Source organism: Falco biarmicus, chromosome 3, assembly GCF_023638135.1.
Source record: "Falco biarmicus isolate bFalBia1 chromosome 3, bFalBia1.pri, whole genome shotgun sequence".
In the NCBI taxonomy this organism is placed as follows: Eukaryota; Metazoa; Chordata; class Aves; order Falconiformes; family Falconidae; genus Falco; species Falco biarmicus.
This window is the reverse complement of record NC_079290.1, coordinates 70,543,088-70,565,199: the sequence shown is the minus strand read 5'-3', so window position 1 is coordinate 70,565,199 and position 22,112 is coordinate 70,543,088. Positions and strand designations below refer to the sequence as shown.

Here is a 22,112-nt window from a genome sequence, read left to right as displayed (position 1 = left end):
TCAAATTCATTTTTTCCTGAAACAACTCATGTAAAGAGATGCCAGAGATGCAGCCTGAGCATTTGCCTGCATTGTGTGCACCATCATGCCAACAATTTTTCCTGGGCAGACACATCCTCTCTGGTTCTCACATTGCCCCTGCAAAGTTTCCAGCACTGCAGCCGGGTGGCTTTTTATGGACAACAGCAAATGTGAGGGAACAAACCCAAGAGGAAGGGCAATGCCTGAAGCTGATGTAAAGACTGAGCTAGGCAGGCAGCAGGACATGCCACCGTGAAATGAACTGGTGAAAATCAGTGGTTCCCAGCCAAGTGAGATGGGGCAGGGAAACAGTTTTACCTCTGGGACCCAGTGGGAGCATCCTGTAGATGTCCCTTGGCATTAGGCCAATGGTTCCTTTATTTTCTCTTATAATGGTCATAACTGGTGCTCTTTTCTCCCCCTTTTCCTGTGTGCAAGTGTTCCTTAAAATGAGACACAATTCTCTGTGGAAGTACTGAAAGTACAGGTGCTAGAAAATGAGAGCTTTACATTAGCAGTCAGTGTCGCCCTCATACAAAAATGACTGTCATCGTTACTTTACCCCATGTAATTACACAGCAAAGCCCCATTTAACATCTCACTACATAACAGCAACTTTCTATTTCAAATCAGGTTAATATAAGAGTTACCCAAGCATTTTAAGAGATAATCGCTGTAATTAAGGTGTTTCTCATGATGGGTTCCTATTGTAATGTGGCAGATGATTCTCTGATAGTCTTGTTGGCAGCATTAGTCACAATTGTTTTCATTAATACTGACACTATTCTCTTGCCACACAAACAGAAAAAGAGATTAATCAAAATATTGTGCTTGTTTCCTGTGCTCTGAGCCCTTCTTTTGGGCTGATGTGCAATTCTTAGCTTTCAGTAGGAATAAATAATAATAATAAAAAAGCAGGTTTTGTAAGATGTGCAAGCAGCTTCATCCATGTTATTTAAAGCAATATTGTGAGAACAAAGGGAGAGAATTATTTTATTGAAAATTGGAAAATAAAACACTGATGAAATTTAAATGTTACTATTTCTAAACATCTCATCTGGTTCCCATTTGGGTGTCAGTGATGTGAGAATGCTGGAGTGTGTTCAGGCTGGGGAGTGAGGTGGGTGTGTAATGTGGGTTCATTACTCTGGGGAAAAAATTGCACAGGCCAAGGGACAGCTGGCACATGAGCAATTTGGGATTGTGAGGCTGGCTCAGGAAATTAGGGGTCTCCAGTGGCAGATCGCTATGGTGATGACTTGGGATGAGCCAGCAGCTTGTTGAGTTTCAAAATGATGGGAGAAAAGATTGTGTTTCTGTACAATCATTTCCAGTGAAACCAATGAGGTTAAACAAGGGATGGATTTGAGTTTAAAAGCCCTAAAAATGTTCATTTTTCATGGGTATCAGTTGTACACAGTCAACTGAAGCTGTCAGAGGCAGCTTCTCCTGAACAAAGTTGTCATGGCAAGTCATCCAGAAAAAAATATGTCAAGTGCCAAAAATGAGAAGGGCCAAGATGAGCAGGGAGCATGACAGGAGTGCAGAGCATGATCTCATACAGCTGCCGGTGAAAAGGGAGGCAAAGGAACAGCTTTTCTCTGAGGAAATTCACACATTGATTTCTAGATCCATCAGTTTGCCAATTAAGCAAAGGAAGAAAACCAACCATAAAGTGGCACATTTGAAAGCACAGTGCATATTGATCGCTACACTTGTGGTAGCTAAATGTCTTTTGGAAATATACCTGTTAAATATGATGATCCAAGTCAGTTAAAATTTATTTCAGTAGATTTGCACATTATGAAGAAATAGAAAGCTGTGAATCCCTTAGTCCTGGTTTTCTAGAGACAAACATTTCATACTGAGGGGAAACAGATTTGGCAAACATTTTCATTCACTTTCTGTGTTCAAGTTATAGTTATAAGATGCAGGGTTCTAAATAATGTGACATCCACAGAATTTTGTTGGCAGAAGATGCACCGATCGAACATATATCTTCAATACATTTACAGCACAGAAGGCTGTGTAAATGTTTTTGGCTTTGCAGGCACAATGTTTTCATATAATTAACACAAAACAGGTATTTATGTGTAACTGTTCAAACGTGAAATAGTTTCTCATGTTTCAGTATGGTAGAGAATCTACACCGCACACTAAAGTACTCTGAATTTGCAAAATGGCCAATAGCTATGTTTTGTCAAAATGTATTGCCAAACTATATATCTATAGCGGCTTAAAGAGATGAAATCACCAGGGCCTGAGACCAAAGAGCCCTATAGATCATTCATTATTGAAGTGAAAATAATAGTTAAAAAAAATAAATCTCTGCAAGCAAGGAACATGTCTTTCTCCATGGGATATCTCAGAATGCCTGCCTCCTGCCATAACATTGACTTTTAGAGGCTAGTCTAGAGGTTTATAAAACTGTGGCTTGCTAATAATTGCTTTGCTGACCTTTGTAACATGGACTCAAATCCCTCTGCATCTCCTGACATTTTGTTTTGCTTATGGGGGACCTGTAGCTCACTGAGGCTGTAGTCCCACTGGGATACAGCTCTCTGCTATGGTCCCTGCAAACAAGACAGTGTGCATGCCTGTTTTCCTGCTCTCTAATCTCTGCTCTGGACACAAAAATTATCCTCACGGGAATGCAAAACTAACTTAAAAAAACCCAACCAACAACATAAACACTCTTCTGAGTTCTTTATATAACCTTTTAATCCACGATCCCCAATTACTTTTGCTAAGGTTTTGTAAAATGCTCTTGTAAACTCACTTACTAAAGGCTGTTTGTTCACTTATGTAAAGCTAATACAACTAGTTCAGTGAACTTGCAGAGAAAGGCTTCAGCAAAATCAGTATTAAAAAATAAAGTCCTAGAAAAGAAGCAAAATGCATTGTGACACATTTGAATGAATCAAATAATTCCTGTTCAGTGTCTGTTGAGTAAAAACTATTGGCTGTAGAGTATGTGAAAAGCATAAGGTTTCAATAAAGTGTGTTGTATAATTCTTGAAATGAGAGCTGTGGTTGTATACGTCTTTTAAAAAAAATGTTTTCATTTTATGTTAAAAGTTACTGTATTTTTGGTGAGGCAGGGCAGGATATTCTTGAATTTATACTTTAATAAGAAAAAGTTATACTGATTTCAATAGGATTAAACAGAGGTGAAACAGAATGGACCTGCCATCACTGAAAAATACAAATGAGCGGACATATGTTGTAGGGGATAGTACAGAAATTGCTCCCATGTCCCAGGTAATAGAAGCTGTAGTTTAAGAAAATAATAACAATAAGAATGGCATAAAGACTGAAAGAAAAGAGGGAAATAAGAATATACTTAGAGGCATTATTTAGGCTGGTAAGTCACATCCTATTTGAGGTACGATGAAATAGTAGTTGGTCATGTGCCCCACTAAATTTGTTGCAAGTTGTTCAGGACAGTGTTAAAGCCTGTATGATCAGCAGCGATGCATGGATTTTCTCTGCTGGCTTCCTACCTGTTGCCTTGCATTCCCGACCACAGCTCTTCCCTCAGAGGGACATGAGCATCCATGAGTAAAACTGCATCCCTGATGGCTCGGGGATCTGTGGCTAAGGCCTGATTCCTTGTTTATCATTTTTCTGAACCATTGCAAAGTTCTGGTATTGTGGTTGTGATTTGTGGTGCTGCCAGGGTGATAAAAAGCAGTTTCACACTTTAAAGCCTTACTTCCGTGCTGGGGTTAAGCGCTTTATTCAGTCATCATCTTGGTTTCTATTTGTGTTGACTGAAGGCAATTTCTGACTAATTTTTATAAAACTGACTATAAAGGGAGGAGTGTTTCATTGTGCTGCCTTGTGCAAAGAACATCACTAGAAAGATGCTTGTCGTGTCAGATCTAGGTCTCTCATCTGCAGGAGACAGAAATGCTGAAATGTGCAGGAGTTTTGCCAACAAACCTTCCTCCACAGTTTTTGGAAATGAAGAAAAGATTATTTGGACATGATACTGTAGGTGTGGCACTTGCCAAATAGTCAGTCAAAGCCTTTGGAATAGGGAAGTACATGTTACAAATCATGCTGCTGCCATTAGGCTACAGGATTATACTCATGGCCTGGGAACGATGGGAAGCTTTAAATTCAGTAAAGGTTACAAGTATTTACTAACCCTTATGGATTTTTTTTAAAAAAGCACATGTAGGACCTTGGCTCTTACCAGGCTTCTGTCCTTCCAGTTTTCCAGTTTATGGAAAACTTGTATGTTATTTCAGTTTGGGTCAGATGAAAGGTTTCCTCCAGAAATGATGTTACCCTGTGGCTTCATCCTGGAAGTGACATTATTTCCTGAGGTGTGTGGTTTCCCCATGGGAAGGATCTACCATGTTTCATTGCCTGGCAGATTTAAACCCCACAGCTGACAGGCATCACAAAACCTCTCGCCATTTGATTCATTTTACATAAAATGGCTACTATGTATGGTCTGCCAGCCTGTGGCAGATGGCTTTCTGTACATAACACATAAATGCCAATCTTACTGAATTTCTATAACTGCCATTTTTTATTTCTGCACAAATACACTGCCATCCATCCAATTTTTTAAATGCACAGACAAAGCACGACACTCACCAAAGTAATGACTTCACACATATAAGGCGACCATCAGAAACACCTACTAGCTGCACTCTGAGAGCATTGATGGGACTTTTTAAGGAGATGCTTGATTCTAGCCTAGGGGATGAGCAGGGCAGTGTTTCATGGGGGCAGGAGAAGAACCGTAACCCCTTTTCTGAGCAGCTGATGTGCTGGTGGGTAAAGACATTGCTAAGGGGACCCACAAGCGGTGGCATCAGAAAGGGACTGGCAGAGCAGGGAGGCCCTCCGTGCAAATCCCACTCTGCCACGTCTTTGTGCAGCCACTCTCCAGCCTGGTGGCACGGTGCCCCAGCTCCCCCCTGCTCGCACAGCAGCACGGACACACTTCTATGAGGAGGAGCAGGCAAATCTCATGAGGGAAACACAACCATGAGCACTTTCCCGGCTACGGGTTCATTTTAAGCCCAAGACACAAAGCCAATTCAGATTTCTGAATTTTCCCATCCTTGTTCACATCGCAGTGGTTGAGCAGGATCTGACGGAACTTGTCCAGGTCCACCCCGCTAATGCTGGGCTGCAGGCAAAAGAGAAAAACAGTGCTGAGAGAGAAAACAGCTCTGGGTTTCCACAGCCCTGTAAAGCCATGGCTGGGAAATACACCCAAGGAGGGGTCACCAAATGGCCTGACCCCACATCAGCTCGTACACGGTGGAGAAGCAAAGAGAGAATGGGGAAAGGCCCCCCCTGCAAAAACAGAAGGGGCATAGGACTGAGTAACTGTATGGAAATGCAACACAATTTTTGTGCTTGGTCAAGGCCATCAGTATCTGATCCAGATCAAACAAAAGTCCACAGAACGGTGTGCAATAGAGGTTGCTGCACTGCTGGACCCGTGCTTTTATCTGGTTTCCTCTCTCAAACCTGCTACACAAGCAGTGATGTGGCATTTCTGTCAGTGGACTACTATTTTAGAGGCTTGTCAGCAACTTAAAAATACCTTTAGTGGATCAAATGAATCCTAAAGACACATTTTACAGGCTACCCTGCCTCTGTATGCTCTTAATGCTGTACTGCTTCCTCTGCTTCCCACTTCCTCAGGAGGAGACCAAATTGACAGGCATTGTGGTGTCCCAGGACAATGCTGATGAAGGCCCTTAGGGAAAGTACAACCTTCCCTCCTTTGCACACACACGCACAGAGCACGAGTCCAACCTCCTGCCTGCCCTCAGCCTTCTCTGCACACCACGAGGCCAGCGCAGCCATCAGCAGTCTGCTCTCTGCTAAACTGACATGGGAGTGCAGGCATCCCTGTCTCGGGTCACATTGTGTGGAAATGCAACAGCTCCAGCTCACAGCGAGCCAAAGATCAGGTTATATTTGGATCAAAAGTTCTATCTTGGACTGCATCTGGAAACTCAAGGTAATCCAATGCAGATGGACTCTGCTGTCCGTACGAAGCTGGAGTGACAGGCTGGGTACAGTATTGTTGATTAGAGATAGACCTCAAGTAATTTTCAAGTGTAGCCCTGTGGTGAACTAATGAATGATTTGGTCATTCTGGTGAGGACCGCATCCGCAGTGAAAACAGAAGAAGGACTGTCTGACAACTGATCCACATCAACACAGGTCGCGATGTTGAATTTAATTCGTAGTACGAGCTAGAGTGGACCTTGCTTAAATACAGTTGCTGCTTGAAGCTGTATTAATTTGTCAGGCAGAATTTCTGTGACATGGTGGAATGCTCTACCGTGTACATGCTGGGACTGTGACATTCATTTCTGCTGCTGATCAAAGTGAAATTTGACTCCATGGTCTTACTAGCCTCTCTATTTACATAACTTTTCCGAAACAAGCACCTTCCTCTCAGAAATACAGGGTATCAGCAAATAGGAAGAGCCATGAAACTACCTTGACCAGTTCCATCATGTCTTTGACAAACCCATCCACTTCTGGGCCTTCAAGTGCTCCTGTTTTACTCTGAAAGATGGAATAAACATCAAAACGCTCCAGTGAGTAAAAACACTACAATGTTTTGCAGTACGTCGGTAGGTCCATGCAGTCACTGACCTTTCTAGCATAAAGATCATAGAATCATAGAATGGTTTGGGTTGGAAGGGACCTTAAAGATCATCTAGTTCCATAGGCCAGGTTGCTCAAAGCCACATCCAACCTGGCCTTTAACTCTTCCAGGAACAGGGCATCCATGGCTTCTCCATGCAGCCTGTGCCAGTGCCTCACCACAGTGAATAATTTCTTCCAAATATCAAATATCTAAGATCCCTTCCTTTTCCCCATACCATGATCTCATGCTCAAATGGGAGCAACACCTCCCACCAGTTTGTGAGGCTTGCTGGTCACCACCCTGAGGGAGCGCTGTGACTGTCAGAAGTGGAACTGAATTGCTGATTTCCAACAGGCAGTTAGGTGGTCATATCTGTCCTGGTCCAGACTCCCTAAATAGCCCTTGGTTCAGTACTGGAAGAGGGTTTATTTTTCAAGGTGGCAGTGATGCATGTTCCGAACTGCCAGGAACTGTGAGAGCTAAAGCCACCATCTCCTTTACATCCCTCGCGTCTCCTGCAGGAAGATGCTGCTAATGCAGCAGCACTGGCTGTGGCAATGGAGAAAGTCAAACTGGCTCCCTCACTGCGAGATCTCTGAGCATTGCTCCCCTCTCTCCCCACCTCAACCCCCAGCCTGATGCCTGAGCCCCTCTGGCCCATGGGCTTGGGCACAGCTGCAGCTCCTGAGTGACTGCCACAGCACCCGGCAGGAGGAAGAAGTCTGAGCAGCATATGCTAAAGACTGCAAGGGAACAGCCTCTGGGACTCACAACATCGTAGTGTGCAAAGATCTTCTCAAAATCTCTCCTCCTTTCTTCTGTGCTGCAAGCCTGCAGAGAGGGAAAGCAAATGAAAAATTAAAAAAACCCCAAACAACTCATGTTTGGGCCCATGGTATCTTAGTTGAGAGAGGTGGAATTGACGCATCAAAAAATAGCAGTACTTACATCCATTTTAAATTGAAGAAGGAAATTTTCCTGAAGTGCCAGAATCCTGAATGGAGAGATTTAAATTACTATATTTCTGCTTTATCACCTGCACACAAACTATTCTGAACTCTTCTGGTTCATAAAGCGAAGGGATTTTAGATTATAGGCCTTCATAAAAAAAAATTGCCTGTGGGTTATTTATGGAGGGCTGTTACAGGAGCACATGCCCTCCTCCCTGTCTGATGGGGAACGGCAGGTGCCCTTTGGCTCTCTGCAGACGTGTTCCTTAGTGCCATTGCTTCTCCCAGAGTATTTCTGGTGGTCCAGCGCAATGGAGGTTGTCAGCCTCTGAAGCAAGAACCACCAGACAATCATTCCTCGTGACTGGATCGCTGTGCTGCGTGAAAGGAAAGAGTAATTTATCGCTCTCTTTTGGAGGGAGAATTGGTGGCTGTAAAAGTGAAGGACAAACTCATACTGGGTATGCATTGGGACTGGGTAAATTCCTCTCCTTTCCCCTCCCAAAGCCCCCCACAGCACTGATAAAACCTTTTGTCATCCAGCTGCTCTGCTAACCCCCAGGTTTAAAAACCTGTGACACTGGGTATGCTGAGCTGTGTCTGCTCACGGAGAGGTTTGGTGTGTGAGAAATGTGCTTAGACCAGGGGGGAACCTCAGTTGGAACTGTATTTAAGAGGAAAATGCAACAGCAACCCCCTTTAGATATTCTCCATTCTGCCTCTGTTTCTCTTCATATATTCAGTGGTCAAAGAGGACTGCTACATGCACTGCAGGTATTTTTCCTGCATTGTGGCATTTGTTGTGATCCCAAGCAGAAAGTAACAGTGGCGAACCTGCACCTCTCTCCTCTCAACCCCCCAACTGGTATTTTAAGACTGTACCTGCACGTTTAAAGTCCCGTCCAGCCATTGCACACACAGTTACAGACAGAGGCACACTCTCTATTCACATGCAGCGAAAATCATACAAAAGCCTCTGAGGTATCAAGGACAGAAAAGAGACAGAGGCCCATGACTGAGTCCCCAGCTTCAATCACAAGTGTCTTCACCTTGTCTTTCCAAATCCTTCCTTACTGCCATTGGCAAACTCCTTTGTAGTAGCACTCTTATTCCTCAAACTAGCAGCAAAAATTCTTTGTGATCCCTGCTGTGCACAATGATGTGAAATAAAGGTACATCTGTGATGCTGCTGAAGGGGATCACCATTCTTCTTTTCGAGAAACAGTGCCACTGGCCGCTTCACCGCCTCATGAGGAGCATCACAGAGGTAGCATGGATCATGCCAGGTGTGTTGGTGATGCACAAACAGGTCCTGATATTGCTCACTGTCACCAGCTCTAGGGTCTCGGACTATTGGGATGGGGACCATGCATCTGAGACCTGGGATGCCTCCATCAGAGTACCTGATTTAATGTGACAGGAGGTAGGATTCAAATGCATGTCCCCAGAGGGAGATCATCACCCTGCCTGGATCTGCCATCGTGAGCTGAAAAAGCCCACTGATACTACTAGAGCCTACCTTGCCAGGTCATTCAGGTCCAGCCGTCCATCTTTGTTTTTGTCAAAGATTTTCATCTAAAAATCAAGAAGACAGAGATAAAATGGATAGGCCCCCCGAGGAAAACATACATACGAAACAATACACATTTTGGTCTGCCCAGTGCCTTTACCTCTGCTTGCTTGCTTGGAGTGCTTGCCCAAGCCCCAGGTGGCATGGTGTCCTCTGCTAGCACCAAGTGCAAGTGTGGCACAAGAGGATAGCAAAGCCTTCCTGCTTCCTGACAGCCACAGCCCAAGCAACCAAACCTGGCACTTCTCCCTTCCTACCTTACACAGAGATAAAGACAGAGCTACAGCAAACACCTTAAGAAACTAAAACTGGCCTTGCTATGGCCCCTGAAAAAAATGCTGGAAAAAAGAGGGGGAACTCATGAATGCTTCCATCCTGACTCCATCCTTATCTTTGACTGTTGCTGTGGCTACCGAGCAGCTGAGGTGCAAATGTCACCTTCAGATAGGCACTCAGGTCAGGGTTTTATGCCACTAAAGCTCAGCTCAAAGCCTGCTGTCTGAAAGTGCCAAGACTGGGAAGGAGGTTCAGGCTGCAAATGTCTAGAAGTTAACCTGTGTGAATACAAAACTTATCCTTTCCTTAACATTACCTTTTCCTTAACATGATCTTTTTGATGAGTCACCACCAGAAATTATTTATTTATTTATTTATTGTATTTGCTACTGTGTTTCTCTGCAAGGCACAAAAAAAAGCGTCTGTTACAGGGAAAGAGGGGGAGATGTTTAATGGGTTACAAACCTCAGTAACTCATGGCTCAAAGTTCTAGAAAAAACATATTCCATATTGTAGGGGGGTGGGTGGGTGAAGATGAGTATTTTAGTAAGACAGATTGACATTTTTTGTCAGATAGTCAGGAAGGGAATATGCGTTAATCTTACCTTCATAAATCACATTTGCTTATTTAGTAGTTATAAGTAACCAGGCTACTACAAATCTCTGGTGCAATCACACACCTGCTGGAGAAGGCCCATAGCAGTCCCCTTCTCAGGAGGCTTAGACAGAGAGGACCACCTGCTCTGACGGAGCCTGAACACATGGGAGCCAGCAGCAGATCTTGAGCACTTCCTAGCAGTGAAACCAGGGCAGAGCCTGACACTGGCATGAGGAGAGGTAGTATCTGGAGAGCTGCATTCTCAGGGAGACCTTGCCTATTCTGTCCATGCTGCCTCCTCCGTGCCCCTTGCTCAAGGGCAGGGAGCTGTGCTGAGGACAGTGAGTTCATGGTAACCATTTATTGCACCAGGTTTAGATTAAGATTCTGCAAGAGGGTTTTATTCCATTAATTACTCCGAGTGTTTTACACTACTGAAGTTTGGATGGGGGCTCACTTTCCCTCCCACTGAAAGACAGTATAAAACTCCTATGAATGATTGAAGGTCCATATTGATATCTTTGGGAAAATGACATCCTGAGAGCTATGTGGATGTTCAGTGGCACACAGAAGGCCACTTTCCCATTTCACTGGCCCAACATGTGTTTCGTGCAGAGCTACTAAATGACAGAAGAAAGACTTCTAAATCTTCCTTCACTCTAGAAATGGAGATAGGAATAAAGCTGCTGAGCCATCCTGAGGACTTATCTCAGGCTGCATCAGTCCAAGTTGTGCCTTTTCAGCTTGTCTAACTTTTTCCATCCTGCCTTCTGCCCCATCGGTTATCCCACTGCAGTACCAGCCTCTCCTCTGGTCTCTGCTGGGGCCACTACGAGGCAAGGCTGGAGGAAGGGATGGGACAGAAGCTGCCTTTACTGGTGCCACCGAGGGGAGTCATGCCTTTGCAATGACAGCCTCCCACTGACATCAGAGATGCCAACCTGAGCTTTCAGTCTTTGGCTGACAAGGGAGTTATTCTGCAGGCAATAGAAAATGGTTAATGTTCCTTCTAGAAATAAATCATCCCAGGCAAGATTTTAAAAGCCTCTCTCCAAATGGGATGCCAGTGCCTAAGCTGGTTCTGTTTGCTGTGTAAGGAGAGGAAGATAACCCTACTAGTTCAGTTTTGCTGACTCTCCACCACAGGTGGCTTTGCAACATCCACCTTACACTATTACTCTGAAAAATACTCCATAAAGGAAGCTTATGGAAACAACCCCTATTTAGCCAGTTTGAGAAAGTACCGGCATTGGGTGGCGGGAATATCACAGTCCCTAGGCTCTACAGTAACTTAAGCTCTTTTGAAAATGTTGCTCTAATTCCCTCTGTTTAGGCCACCAAGGAGCATTAGTTACCCACAGGGTCTGTAGGAAGCTACCACAAAGCGGCGTGTCTGGTGTGGTGGTGGGGGACAGTATTTGGTGGGAAGCACGGGGTGAAGCTCTCAGGGACTCTGCTGCCTGGGGCAGGCCAGCTCCAGCTGAAGGCACTCATTTCTTCTTCACGAATAAATAAATAGCTCTTCCACAGAATAAATAAATAAGCACCCTGGCACAGCTGTTCCTGTCTTGGGACTTTGGGTGTCCTGCCTGCCCTGCATCTGCTGTACTTTGTGGGTGCAGCAAGTTTTCTTGGTTTCAGGAGTCACAAAACCCCTGGAGGCTGAACAGATTTGTGCTCCCTTAATGAAACAGGCTAGATTAGAGGTGGAGTTTAGAGGTAAACATCTTTCTGCTTCCTTCCCGATTTCCTGAGCCAGTGGTTTTCAAATCTATCCATTTCTGAACCCTTTACAATATTCCAGCAGTAGTGCAGAGTCCATTAAAACACACTTAACTGTGGAGACAATACTTTCCTTAGTGGAACACTTAATGAAAAGCAACATTTCCAGACAATTTGCTTTGTTTGCACCCTATCTTCAAGCTTAATGTTAAACCTTCAGGAGCTGACCATGTCTTCTTATAGCTAACCAGCTCCCCTCTCTGACCTCCTTCACTCAGCTCTGCTTTTGCAGTACCAAGAAAGTTTCAAATTGTTTGGCCTTTTTCTGCAAGAAGTATCCTGAATACAATTTTCAAATATATGCAAAATTGTGATTGTTCGTATCAGTTAACAGAGAGAAAATAAAAATCTGGCTGGAAGAGCTAGGCCAAGCTAATTCTTGTCCAGTGGCTTCCACATGAAAGATGGAAAACATGTAGGGAAGATGGACTAGTGTTCACTGAATTAGTTCAGATACCACAGCTAATAAGATAGACCTAATCCTGTTATCTGGACAGCTGGAGCTCATGCATACCCGCTACCTGGCAGTCTTGGGCTGCATTACTTAGGAAAAGCCTGGGGAAATGTTTTCTAATTAAACTTTCAATTTTCAAGCATATGAGCTTTTGATCTGATCTGCTAATTTTGTATGTAAGGACACAAAGAATGACAGAGGGTACCCACTCCACGTGATGAAGCATACATTATGGGAGAAGCAGATATTTGAAATTATTATGACATTGTTTCTAATTTAAACTTTTGCCTTTACACACCATCTTGATATATTGAACTTGATGGATTTTCAGTTTATACTCTTGAAAGGTATATTTATGTTGCCAGGCTGCTATGAAACATCTTAATGTGGTCAAGGACAAGGTCTGGCATGCTTAAATAGCACTTCGTTTTACTAAAAGCTTTGTTTCATCTAGCAGTATGCTTTATAAAATGATGCATTTATTTTACTGTCAAGCTGCCCTGTGTTTTAAAGTGTTTGCACAAATTAATTCACTGACATTTTAATGGCAATGCACTAGGGAAGTCTTAGTTCTGTTTGTTTGAACGTAGTCCATGGACTCCGAGGCAGAGCACAAGTAAGAGCTGGGTTTGCAAAATAAGAGTTGTTACCTCTTGGGTTTCTAAGTGAAAAATCAAAACTGCTATTGGCTTTGAATTCAGCAAAGGAAATAGTTCTGCTTTCCCAGTCTGGTGTTGTAAAGAAGGTCACTGAAACACCACAATATGACACACACACACACACACACGTGTACTTTGGAGAGCAATATAATGCTACAAATCTGAATTATTTTCCATGACAGAGATAATAAAAGAAGTAAACAACTAAAATAAATAGTTCTGTGATCAGTGGACTCACTAAAGCCTGCTTTTAAACCTTCTCTGATTCTGGGTCTGTGTGTATACTAAAGCATTTTATCCCTCAGGCAGAACAAGGAAAGAGTCGGCTCATGCCTAACCCCCTGCTCTCACAAATATATACATTGGGGGTATCTATACCTAACAGCTGTAACTGTTGCTTGTAACCGTAATTGGCCAGCGAGTACAAAAGTTATTGAGGGTATATGTATATGAAGACAGGCACGTGCCCTAGCTGCAGGACTGCCTATTGGCTTCTTTCCTTAAGGAAGGATGGGGGCACAAAGGCTTTTGCAGAGTGGTAGGAGGGCCCAGTGGCCAGCAGGTTGCCCTCAGGACAAAAGATCAGTGCTCTGCCTGGCCAGATAGCCTGTGTAATCCAGACAAGTTGTTTAGGGCAGGATTTCTGAGTGTTTTGGTTCCTATCAGCTAGGGTTTTCAAAAGCCTGCAGGCTCCTGAGTTCTGTTGGTTTTCATCTTAAATGGGTTTGAGCTTAAATGGGATTTTCTGCTTCCCCTGGTTTATGCCATAGCAAGTGTGGTGCAAAACTGGAGGTGACAGCACCAATGGGATTAAGTCTAGAAGGGACACAGGAGGCAGATTTCCCTCCATTGTGCTCATCAGCTGTGTGGGTCCTCTCTTTTTACACACAGCAAAGCAACAAGAGGAATTACACCCACTCAAAGCCGGGAGGGAGCTCTCTGGGGATGGAGGGGGTTGCCATCGTGGTGGCTGAGGTTAGGAGATGTGATGGTTGTAGTGCCAGTGCATCACTGCAGTCTCTTGGGCGTCACGGCATCCTTACAGAGCCACCTGGGAGGGAGGCCAGCATGGACCACTACCAGGAGAAGGGATGCTCCTTTAGGCAACCAGTCTTTTAGGCTATATTCCACTCTTACTGTATTTCTAGAGCTTTGGGAAGTTTTCTCAGTGTGTTAAAACACATAATGAACTCTGTTTAGACTTTTTTCAATACAATAAACATTTGTCTTTCCATTATTACACCATTTCTTTGGTGGTCTTAAAAGACTTCATTAACACAGACAAGGTAGCCTGGCCAGTAAGGCGTTAGGGGGTTAAATCACTTGGATTTTCTGTACTCTGACTTTTACTTCCCTATGTAAGTACACTGGCATTGGCACTGAGCACAGACAGACAGGCTTTCACAGCCAAAGTGACCACACTGAGCCCTGACCATTGTCCTCACACAGGGGACAGATAGCAGCCACAAAAGGACCAGAAATCCCGGCAATGTACAGTAGAGGTACATACTCATACTCATGGAGACAGACCATCTTCAGGGAGAAGTCAAGCTGTTTCTAAGAAGATGAGGAGCCCTCAGCTAGTCAGCAGCAGGTTCCTGTGCTCAGGGCATGCAGCTCGGTCCCCAGGAGAACCTTTGCAGGTAAGCACAGCAAAACCCTGGCATCGTTGCAGCCTGGACAATTTCTATATTGACTTCTCTGGGGTTAAGATTTAATCTTCAGCCATCTCCATCTACAGACTTTCAGATGCTGTAGTTCAGGACCAATGCTTGTTGAATTATTAGTCGCTGCACTTCCATTATTGCCCCTCTGGGATTTTAGCTTGTGGTGGGCAAAGATAACATGCTGACTTGGGGAATTTATCCTTTACATTTTGCTAAAATGTAATAATGCTTAGATTAAAGGACTTTTTTACACTCAGTCTGACATTATCAACATAAGGCAATGCAAAAAGTGAATGTCAGTGTTGCGTGTGTGCTGTTGCAGCAGTATGTGTAACTTAATTTGCTGAAGGTTGCCCCAGTAATGAGGCGTACTGTGCATGTGGCTTGTAGACATTGGGACTACAAACCAGAAGTACTTGCTACTGTCTGGGAAGCTAGGAACTATCAGTGTTTCTACGAACAAGGCGGTAACATATGCCAAGACACAAAAGCTGAGTGAGAATTTGTTCTTAGGGAAGAAAAAAGGATGAATACTTAATTTATTATATCTATATATTTAATACTTAAATCTAGTTCATATTCCCGCATTTACAATATTCTGCTTAGGTACGCAGCTGTGTGCATGCACAGCTATGGAAGCTGTCACTCATGACAAAATGCTGTCAAATGCACATGAGAGCTGGGTATTCATGGGTTGAAACTTCACCAGGACCCAGAAGCCTAGTAACAGCTTGATTCTGGGGGGTGTGGGGAGGGATTGGGAAAGGTTGTTAGTACTACTGTCATCTTCCACAACCTCCTTCTCATCACAAAGCAGCAAGGGAGCAAATTTTCATTTCTCCAGCTTGTGTAACTCCAGGAAGGTAGAATATTGTCACCATGCTCTTAAAAACCTCTTTTAGCTATGCTCGCCCTGACTGCTGGAGCACGCACTGCAGGACCCCCGGGCACCTTCTCATGGCCAGAGAGGCTCAGAGCAATACAAGACTTTGCTTCGGCCTCTGAGCACCTGCTGCCTGCCAACAGCCCATGGGAAGGTGACCAGCCTAGGGTTTCAAGGATTCAGAACTGCACATGAGTATGTATCTTGTCATGCAAGTGGGTGCACGTGAATAAGTATTAATACACACCTAATGACTATTAATACAAACATATATATGCCTAGTCATGAAAACTAACAAGAACTGTGCCTGAAAAGGGACTTCCTCAGCACAGCGTTGCTACTTTAATTCCCCCATGAAGAGTCTTGAGAATTCAAATGTTCTTCTTTCGTGGCTTTCTCCAGTGGCTTTAGTGCTCTTTAAGATTTGAGTTAGCAGGGGCTTGTGCAATGCCAATGCATTCACTATTTTCTTTCCAGGGGTTTGTTCCTTGTTCATCAAATCCCCAATCTATATCGGTGTTCTCTGAAGAGAGGACATCAAGGTCACAAGGAAACAGAAGAGCCTCTTAAGAAACCTGATAAAGTGATGTTCCTTTCTGGAGACAACCAATATCTTCCAAAAGAAATACTTTCTCCCTCTTCCCAGCTTTTTTTAAATGTGATGTAAGATCATTCACAGCAGCATAAGTAAGTGGCAAGTATTTAGCATGGCCTTGTTGATATAGTATCTGTTTACACCTCTCACAAGCTAAAGCTGCAAATACCAAGCACAGAATCATAAATTACCTTTTTTTTTTTTTTCTCATTTCTAGGCTAGCTTCTTTAAAATGACAGTTTCTGTCTTTCCCCCTTTATCCCTCTCTCCAGAAGGCTCTAGGGTCCACTCAGCGTATCAGTAGCTGCTTAAGATGTGTGCAGCTGGCCATGGATGTACAGAAAAAAGGGCACAGATCTGTAAATTCCTGTGAAGACAGATGGGTCTACAGCTCCTTGGGACACAGCTTATTTCAACTGAATGTTATTAAAGTGGCACTTGAAAGTTCTGAATTGGATAGATGGGCCACTGTGAGAGACCCTGTAGCTGTATGCAGCAGAAAGAAGTCCTTGCCCTGAAGGCTTTGTGTCCTAAACAGATGAAAGGGCAGGAGCAAAGTAATAGGGGAGAGAAACATAAGTATTTCCAATCTGCGGTAAAGGAATTGGAGCTGCTGGTTGCTAAAGATACAACAGAGTCTGTGAAAGCCTTAGGAATGAAACGTAAGGGCCACTGTCCCCCTGTTTTCCCAGACAGTGGTGATGGTGGCAGAGTCCCATCAGGACTCTGCACTTCAGCAGCTCCCACTCCACGTGGAAAGCAGAGAGAGAAAGCAAAGAACTATCGTTGTCCTGGGCCTTGACACCATACCTTCGCTCTTGGCTCCTTGAGTCACTTCTACTTTTTTCCAAGCACTGCACATATAAGACTGAATCTTTCTTCCCTCCTTGCAGTTTTGCTCTCCTGCTTCAGATAAGTTCCCACACAATCACTTCGTGCAGCATATGTGCTACTGTAGAGATGCTGTCCATGTGGATACTTTGCCGTAATGTACAGAATTCATATCCTCTGTTTTACTACAGTAAGAATACGTGCACTGTAATTTCACACCCTGCCTTAGCTCTTAGGATCAGGTGCACTGATAAACATCCTTGGTCTTGTTTCAGATAGCAAAGAATCACAAGGAAAAAAAAAATCTGCTGTATCCTCATTTTCTAATAACGATTAATATTCCTGATTTTTTTGGTACTGCAGCTTTGCAAACTTTTGTCCTCATAAGCCAGATTTGCATTTCTGATCATTGATTTCCCCAGATATACAAAGCATCCCTTTTCCCAGATCAAATCTTATCCTGTAACCTAGAGACTAAACTGCCTCTCCAAAGATACAAAGCCAATCTATAAAAAAACATGGGAATAGAAACCAGACCTCCTGGCCATCAGCCCCAGGCTGCATGGATATCTAGCTGTGTTGGGGCTGTGGAAATTGCAGATCTTTCTTGGGAAATTATGGGAAAGGGAAAGGAATTGGAGGAAATGAACTGGCCAATGTCTACAAGCTTCAGGTCACCTATTCCCCAGCACCTGATCAGAGATTAGCCACTGGGGATGGAAACCTTAATGGAGCAGCATAAAAGATATTTGCTACCTGCAAATGCTACCAGAAAGGGGTTTGTCCTAGCTGTAGCTTCTGGGGTTTTATTGTTTTCAGACTCTGCTAGCTGAAAAATAATTTCTGCAGCTTTCATTCCTCTCCCTTCACTGTCCTATAACTATGGGAAAAAAACAACCAAAACCCACACTCTTCTGTAATGGTACAGTTTTTCACAAAGTATTACATTTCTAGGCATCGATGCATCATGCATACATAACATGGCATTGCAAAATACGCGGGCAGTTCCTTGTTTGCCTGCATACCAAGCTGGTTTTTAGGTATGAACACAGATGTGCCAAGAATCAAGGCAGTTCCATCTGAAAATCATTTAGAAAATTGCAATGGTAGGTGTCTGCTAGTGGAACTCAAATGATACCCTTGCAAATTGCATCAGAAATTAACTTCTTTTTTTTTTCTTGTTTTTAGATGGCTAGATATAATAAGTTGCTCTGAAATCCAGGTGACTGATACTAAACGTACACCAAACATTATGTTGCTGATTGCAGTATAAAAACTATATTGTGATAAAGCAGGAGAAGAATTGAAGCTTTCAGTCTCCCAGTCTTTCAGGGAAGCAGCAGGGAGCCAGCAAGGTTTGCTGGGCTTTGCAGAGCAGACGAGATGGATACCTGCGTGTCTTGGGAGCAAAAAGATTCGCTAGGAGGGAGGGAGGGAAGGAGCTGGAGATCTGGCTGAGTCTGAATGTACCCTGAAGAAGGATGCACTGCACCTATTTTTTAAAGGGATTTAGAGCTCAGCTTGCTTTGGCATAAAGTTGAACTGTTTTCTCATAGGAAACAGTTCAACTCAAAGCAAAAATATGTGAAATGCTGTTCACAGCTGATGGCCAGTGCAGTGCAAAGAAACAGCACTAGCGTGTGCTAACCTTCTACAAGAATCTCTTGGAGAGGATACACCTCTGAAGAGGGCATTTATAGCCCTATAGACATTGACCCTTAAGGTGGTTTTTAGGTAGTGCTATAATCTAAACAGTATCAACACTATCTTTTCTTACCATGGTATCAGTATATTCTTCCAGCTTTTCTTCAGCAACCATCTTGTTATGCTGCAAAAAGAGATCTCGCAGGAAATCCTGTAGTAAGGAAAGAGACAAATTTTACTCTTTAGAGTAAATTCAAGAAATAACAGTATGAAATTCAATCCAAATTCAGTAGGGTTACATTAATCTAATTTCACATTCCTGATTAGTACTAGTGTATTCAATGTCACATAAAGTTCACTTTTTTTTTGTTGTTGAAAAATATTTTTTCAAATAAATTAGAAAATAACCAAATTTCCCCAAAACAGGCATACTGGAACGACTCATAATTAACTCACAAAATAAGCAAAAGATAACATAAGTCCTGCAGTATTTGCTAGATCTCAAATCAAAATATTTGCCATTCAGCAAAACACTTAAGCATCCTCTGTCTCATTGGGGCACAGGCTGGAGCCGCACATTGAGACGTCAGTGCAGGGTCTGCAGCCCAGGGATGGGCTTCTGTGCCTGGCTGGCTCAAAGTGTTTGAGTTATGGCTTCTGAACAGGCTTCTGCCTCAATAACCTGAGCTTTAAAAAAACAAATCAGTGTTCAGAAAATCTGCATGCTCAGGAAGGGGTTGTGAGGAAATCCCAGTAACAAAACACAATGGCACTGGCTCTGTTTAGATGGGAGAGGTACATGTGCAAAGCCAAGGTGATGCAGCACTCAGGGGGCTCCTTGGGTCGTTGGGGGTCACCAAGATAAGTGGGGTCATGGGACGAGGCAAGGAGGAAGCGTGACAGCAAGGGCAACAACAGGGCATCCTCCCTCCTGGCAGGATCCCTGCAGGCGTGTCAGAAGGATGGAGGGTCCTCGGTCCTTAAACTCACCGTGAACAACCTAGAAATGCCATTTGTCAACCCCACAAAAAAGCAGCAAGTTGGTAAAGCCTATGGAAAGGCTCTCATTGACACCAGCGAGCTGCATACCAAGCCCAAAGAGACTTGTTAGAATAACTTACTTTGAGCTCGCCAGCTGAAATAAATCCACTGCTATCAGCATCGTAACTGCGCCAGATCTGAAGGGGGATAGATTGATATGACAACATGAATATTGCAGTTAATCACCTGCTTGGGTGATAGATTTTAAAGATTCATATCAGGACTTCCATAATAAGCAAGCTGTTGCATTATCTAGTATTTTATTAATTGTAGATGAAATAAAATAAACTTTCCCCACAATACCATTTACTCTCACTTGGGTGCTGTACATGTGACATGCTGCTATCACGTTTTTAATGCAAACACTGTCTAAAAAAGGAAGAAAAGACTAAGAAACCACTCTGCATTTCTTACCTAATTTGTACATGCAGCTTCTTTTATTGCCCTGAGTAAAAGTCAAGGCCATACACAACTGGCCATTGATCTGCAGAAGCCCCCAGTTTGGATGTGAAATAAAAGTAACTGCAAGCAACCTTGGGAAAAAATGAAATTCTGTGCTGGGCTAATTAGAGGCAGAGACTGGAGGGAGGATTGGGCAAGGTTAAGGAAACCTTATGGGCTTATGCTCCTCAGCTGGCCCAATTTACAGAGATTTCCACTCCATCCCTGCCAGGCTAATGCTTCAGGATAAAATGGTGTTTGAAACATGCCTGGTCTGCTCTCTTGGTCTATGCTGTGCTGCAGATGAGGCTCTGCAGCTTTGGCTAGAGCTGCCAACAGGGTTGAATTTATCAGCGGGTAGGTACTCCCGTAAGGTTTTGTCTCTGGTAGCATGACTGATAGGTGGCTGAGAGCATTTGTGAAGTTTAATAAACTCCCTGGGTGCCCTTAGACCAGTCCTAGCTACCACATCTCTGCTTTGCTGGTGTAAATAACATACAACATTCCCTACCTGAAAAGGTCAGAATGTGGGTTGCTTCCTCAATACCCATGTGTTTCCTATGCTATGTTCTATGAAGGATGGAAGTGTAGGTATTGAAGAAGCTGTTGGCATGCAAGGGGAAGAGGCAAGGTGGAGATACAGACCCGCATGAATTCCACACTGTTGTCCAAGGGAGTTTCCTGTCGGAAAAGCAGCAGAAAGTTCTCATCATCCGGCAAGATTATATTTGCAAGCTGGGAAAAAAAACCACATTAAAAAACCACCCAAACCAAACCCAAACCATGAAAGTAAAGAAAAGCAAAACCCTTGGGTGGCTGCTGACCTAGTATGGGAAATACAAGCTTGGCATGTTGTTGCCCTGGAAATAAACCCCAGACTGAGACATCTGGCTAATGTAATGATCCATGACTCCCCTAGTCCCCACACAGGTTCTGTCTTCCTTATCTCCCAAGTCAGCTGTAGGCCCTAGTCATGGGATGGTTTGGGTTGGAAGTGACCTTTAAAGGTCATCCAGTCCAACCCCCCTGCAATGAGCAGGGACGTCTTCAGCTAGATCAGGTTGCTCAGAGCTTTGTCCCACCTGATCTTGAATGCATCTGCCACCTCTGGGCAACCCGTTCCAGTGTCTCACCACTGTTAGTAAAAGATTTCTTCCTTATACCTTCTGAATCTACCCTCCTTTCACTTAAAGCCGTTACTCCTTGTCCTATTGCTACAGGCCCTATAAAAAGTCTGTCCTAATTCTCTGTCCCTCAGTAAAAGAAATCCTGAGCTGGGGTTGGGGAGACGTACCTCTTGAATTTGCAAGCGTCTGTCTGTGGTGACATCGTAGGCAGACATGAACTGCTCCTTCAGCCTCTGAACTTTCTCTTCTGTGATGGTGTTCTGCCATGGGGAAAACAACACACACACACTAAGGGCACTAGGAAGTCTCCTGGAGGAAATCTCTCCTCACTCACAGATAACCACCAGGATCATTGCATCCTTACAGCTGGGGGTAATGCTACTAAAAGACCACAAACACACCACCGCAGATGAATTTTTGGAAAGAAGTCCTATGCATAGTTTTGTAGCCGCTAAGCTCTCAGTTGGAAGACCGAAAGTATTTCAGTGACACCTGCTTCTTTAGCCAGCTGTTCCCTGGGGCTGGGAACCACTGGGGTTTGGTTTTGCTTGAATGTCTGTTACAGTGGTTTCCATGCTGCTCATTTTCAATTTGTGCTTTTCAGGAATGTGTCCTTATCCTTGAACTACATCTCTGTAGCTCATTAGATCATCAGCCTTGAAAGGTGTTGGAGTCAGACTGTTGCTCATTTTTGCCTGTCAGCTGGTTCAAGCCCGAGCATCAAGCCTTGTCAGTGTTTCTGGGTTAATAGCATAGAATTTCAAGCAATTCACATCTGCATCTGCTCAACCCCATAATCAATTTATGCATAGTGTGTTTTCAGGACTTGTCAGGTTATATGCTTTGATAGGCATTGCTGTGACAGGTGAAATACAATGCTTAGGTTCATCAGGCATTATTTCTTTTCCTTAGCAGTAACAGTTAGGCTATCGG

At 43.7% G+C, this 22,112-nt stretch overlaps 1 protein-coding gene across 1 annotated transcript in view; it reads right to left on the bottom strand.

Moving 5' to 3' along the window:
• Positions 1–4,543: 4,543 nt before the first annotated feature.
• CARMIL1 (capping protein regulator and myosin 1 linker 1) overlaps positions 4,544–22,112 on the bottom strand; it is a 238,815-nt gene continuing 221,246 nt past the window's right edge. Inside the window, exons 40-48 of the mRNA XM_056331333.1 lie at positions 21,347–21,439; positions 20,698–20,787; positions 19,692–19,748; positions 18,704–18,781; positions 9,131–9,186; positions 7,610–7,655; positions 7,433–7,492; positions 6,508–6,576; positions 4,544–5,173 (exon numbers count right to left, since the gene is read on the bottom strand). Of these exons, the coding sequence (XP_056187308.1) occupies positions 5,045–5,173; positions 6,508–6,576; positions 7,433–7,492; positions 7,610–7,655; positions 9,131–9,186; positions 18,704–18,781; positions 19,692–19,748; positions 20,698–20,787; positions 21,347–21,439 (678 nt within the window). The 3' untranslated portion in view covers positions 4,544–5,044. The remainder of the gene's footprint in view (positions 5,174–6,507; positions 6,577–7,432; positions 7,493–7,609; positions 7,656–9,130; positions 9,187–18,703; positions 18,782–19,691; positions 19,749–20,697; positions 20,788–21,346; positions 21,440–22,112) is intronic.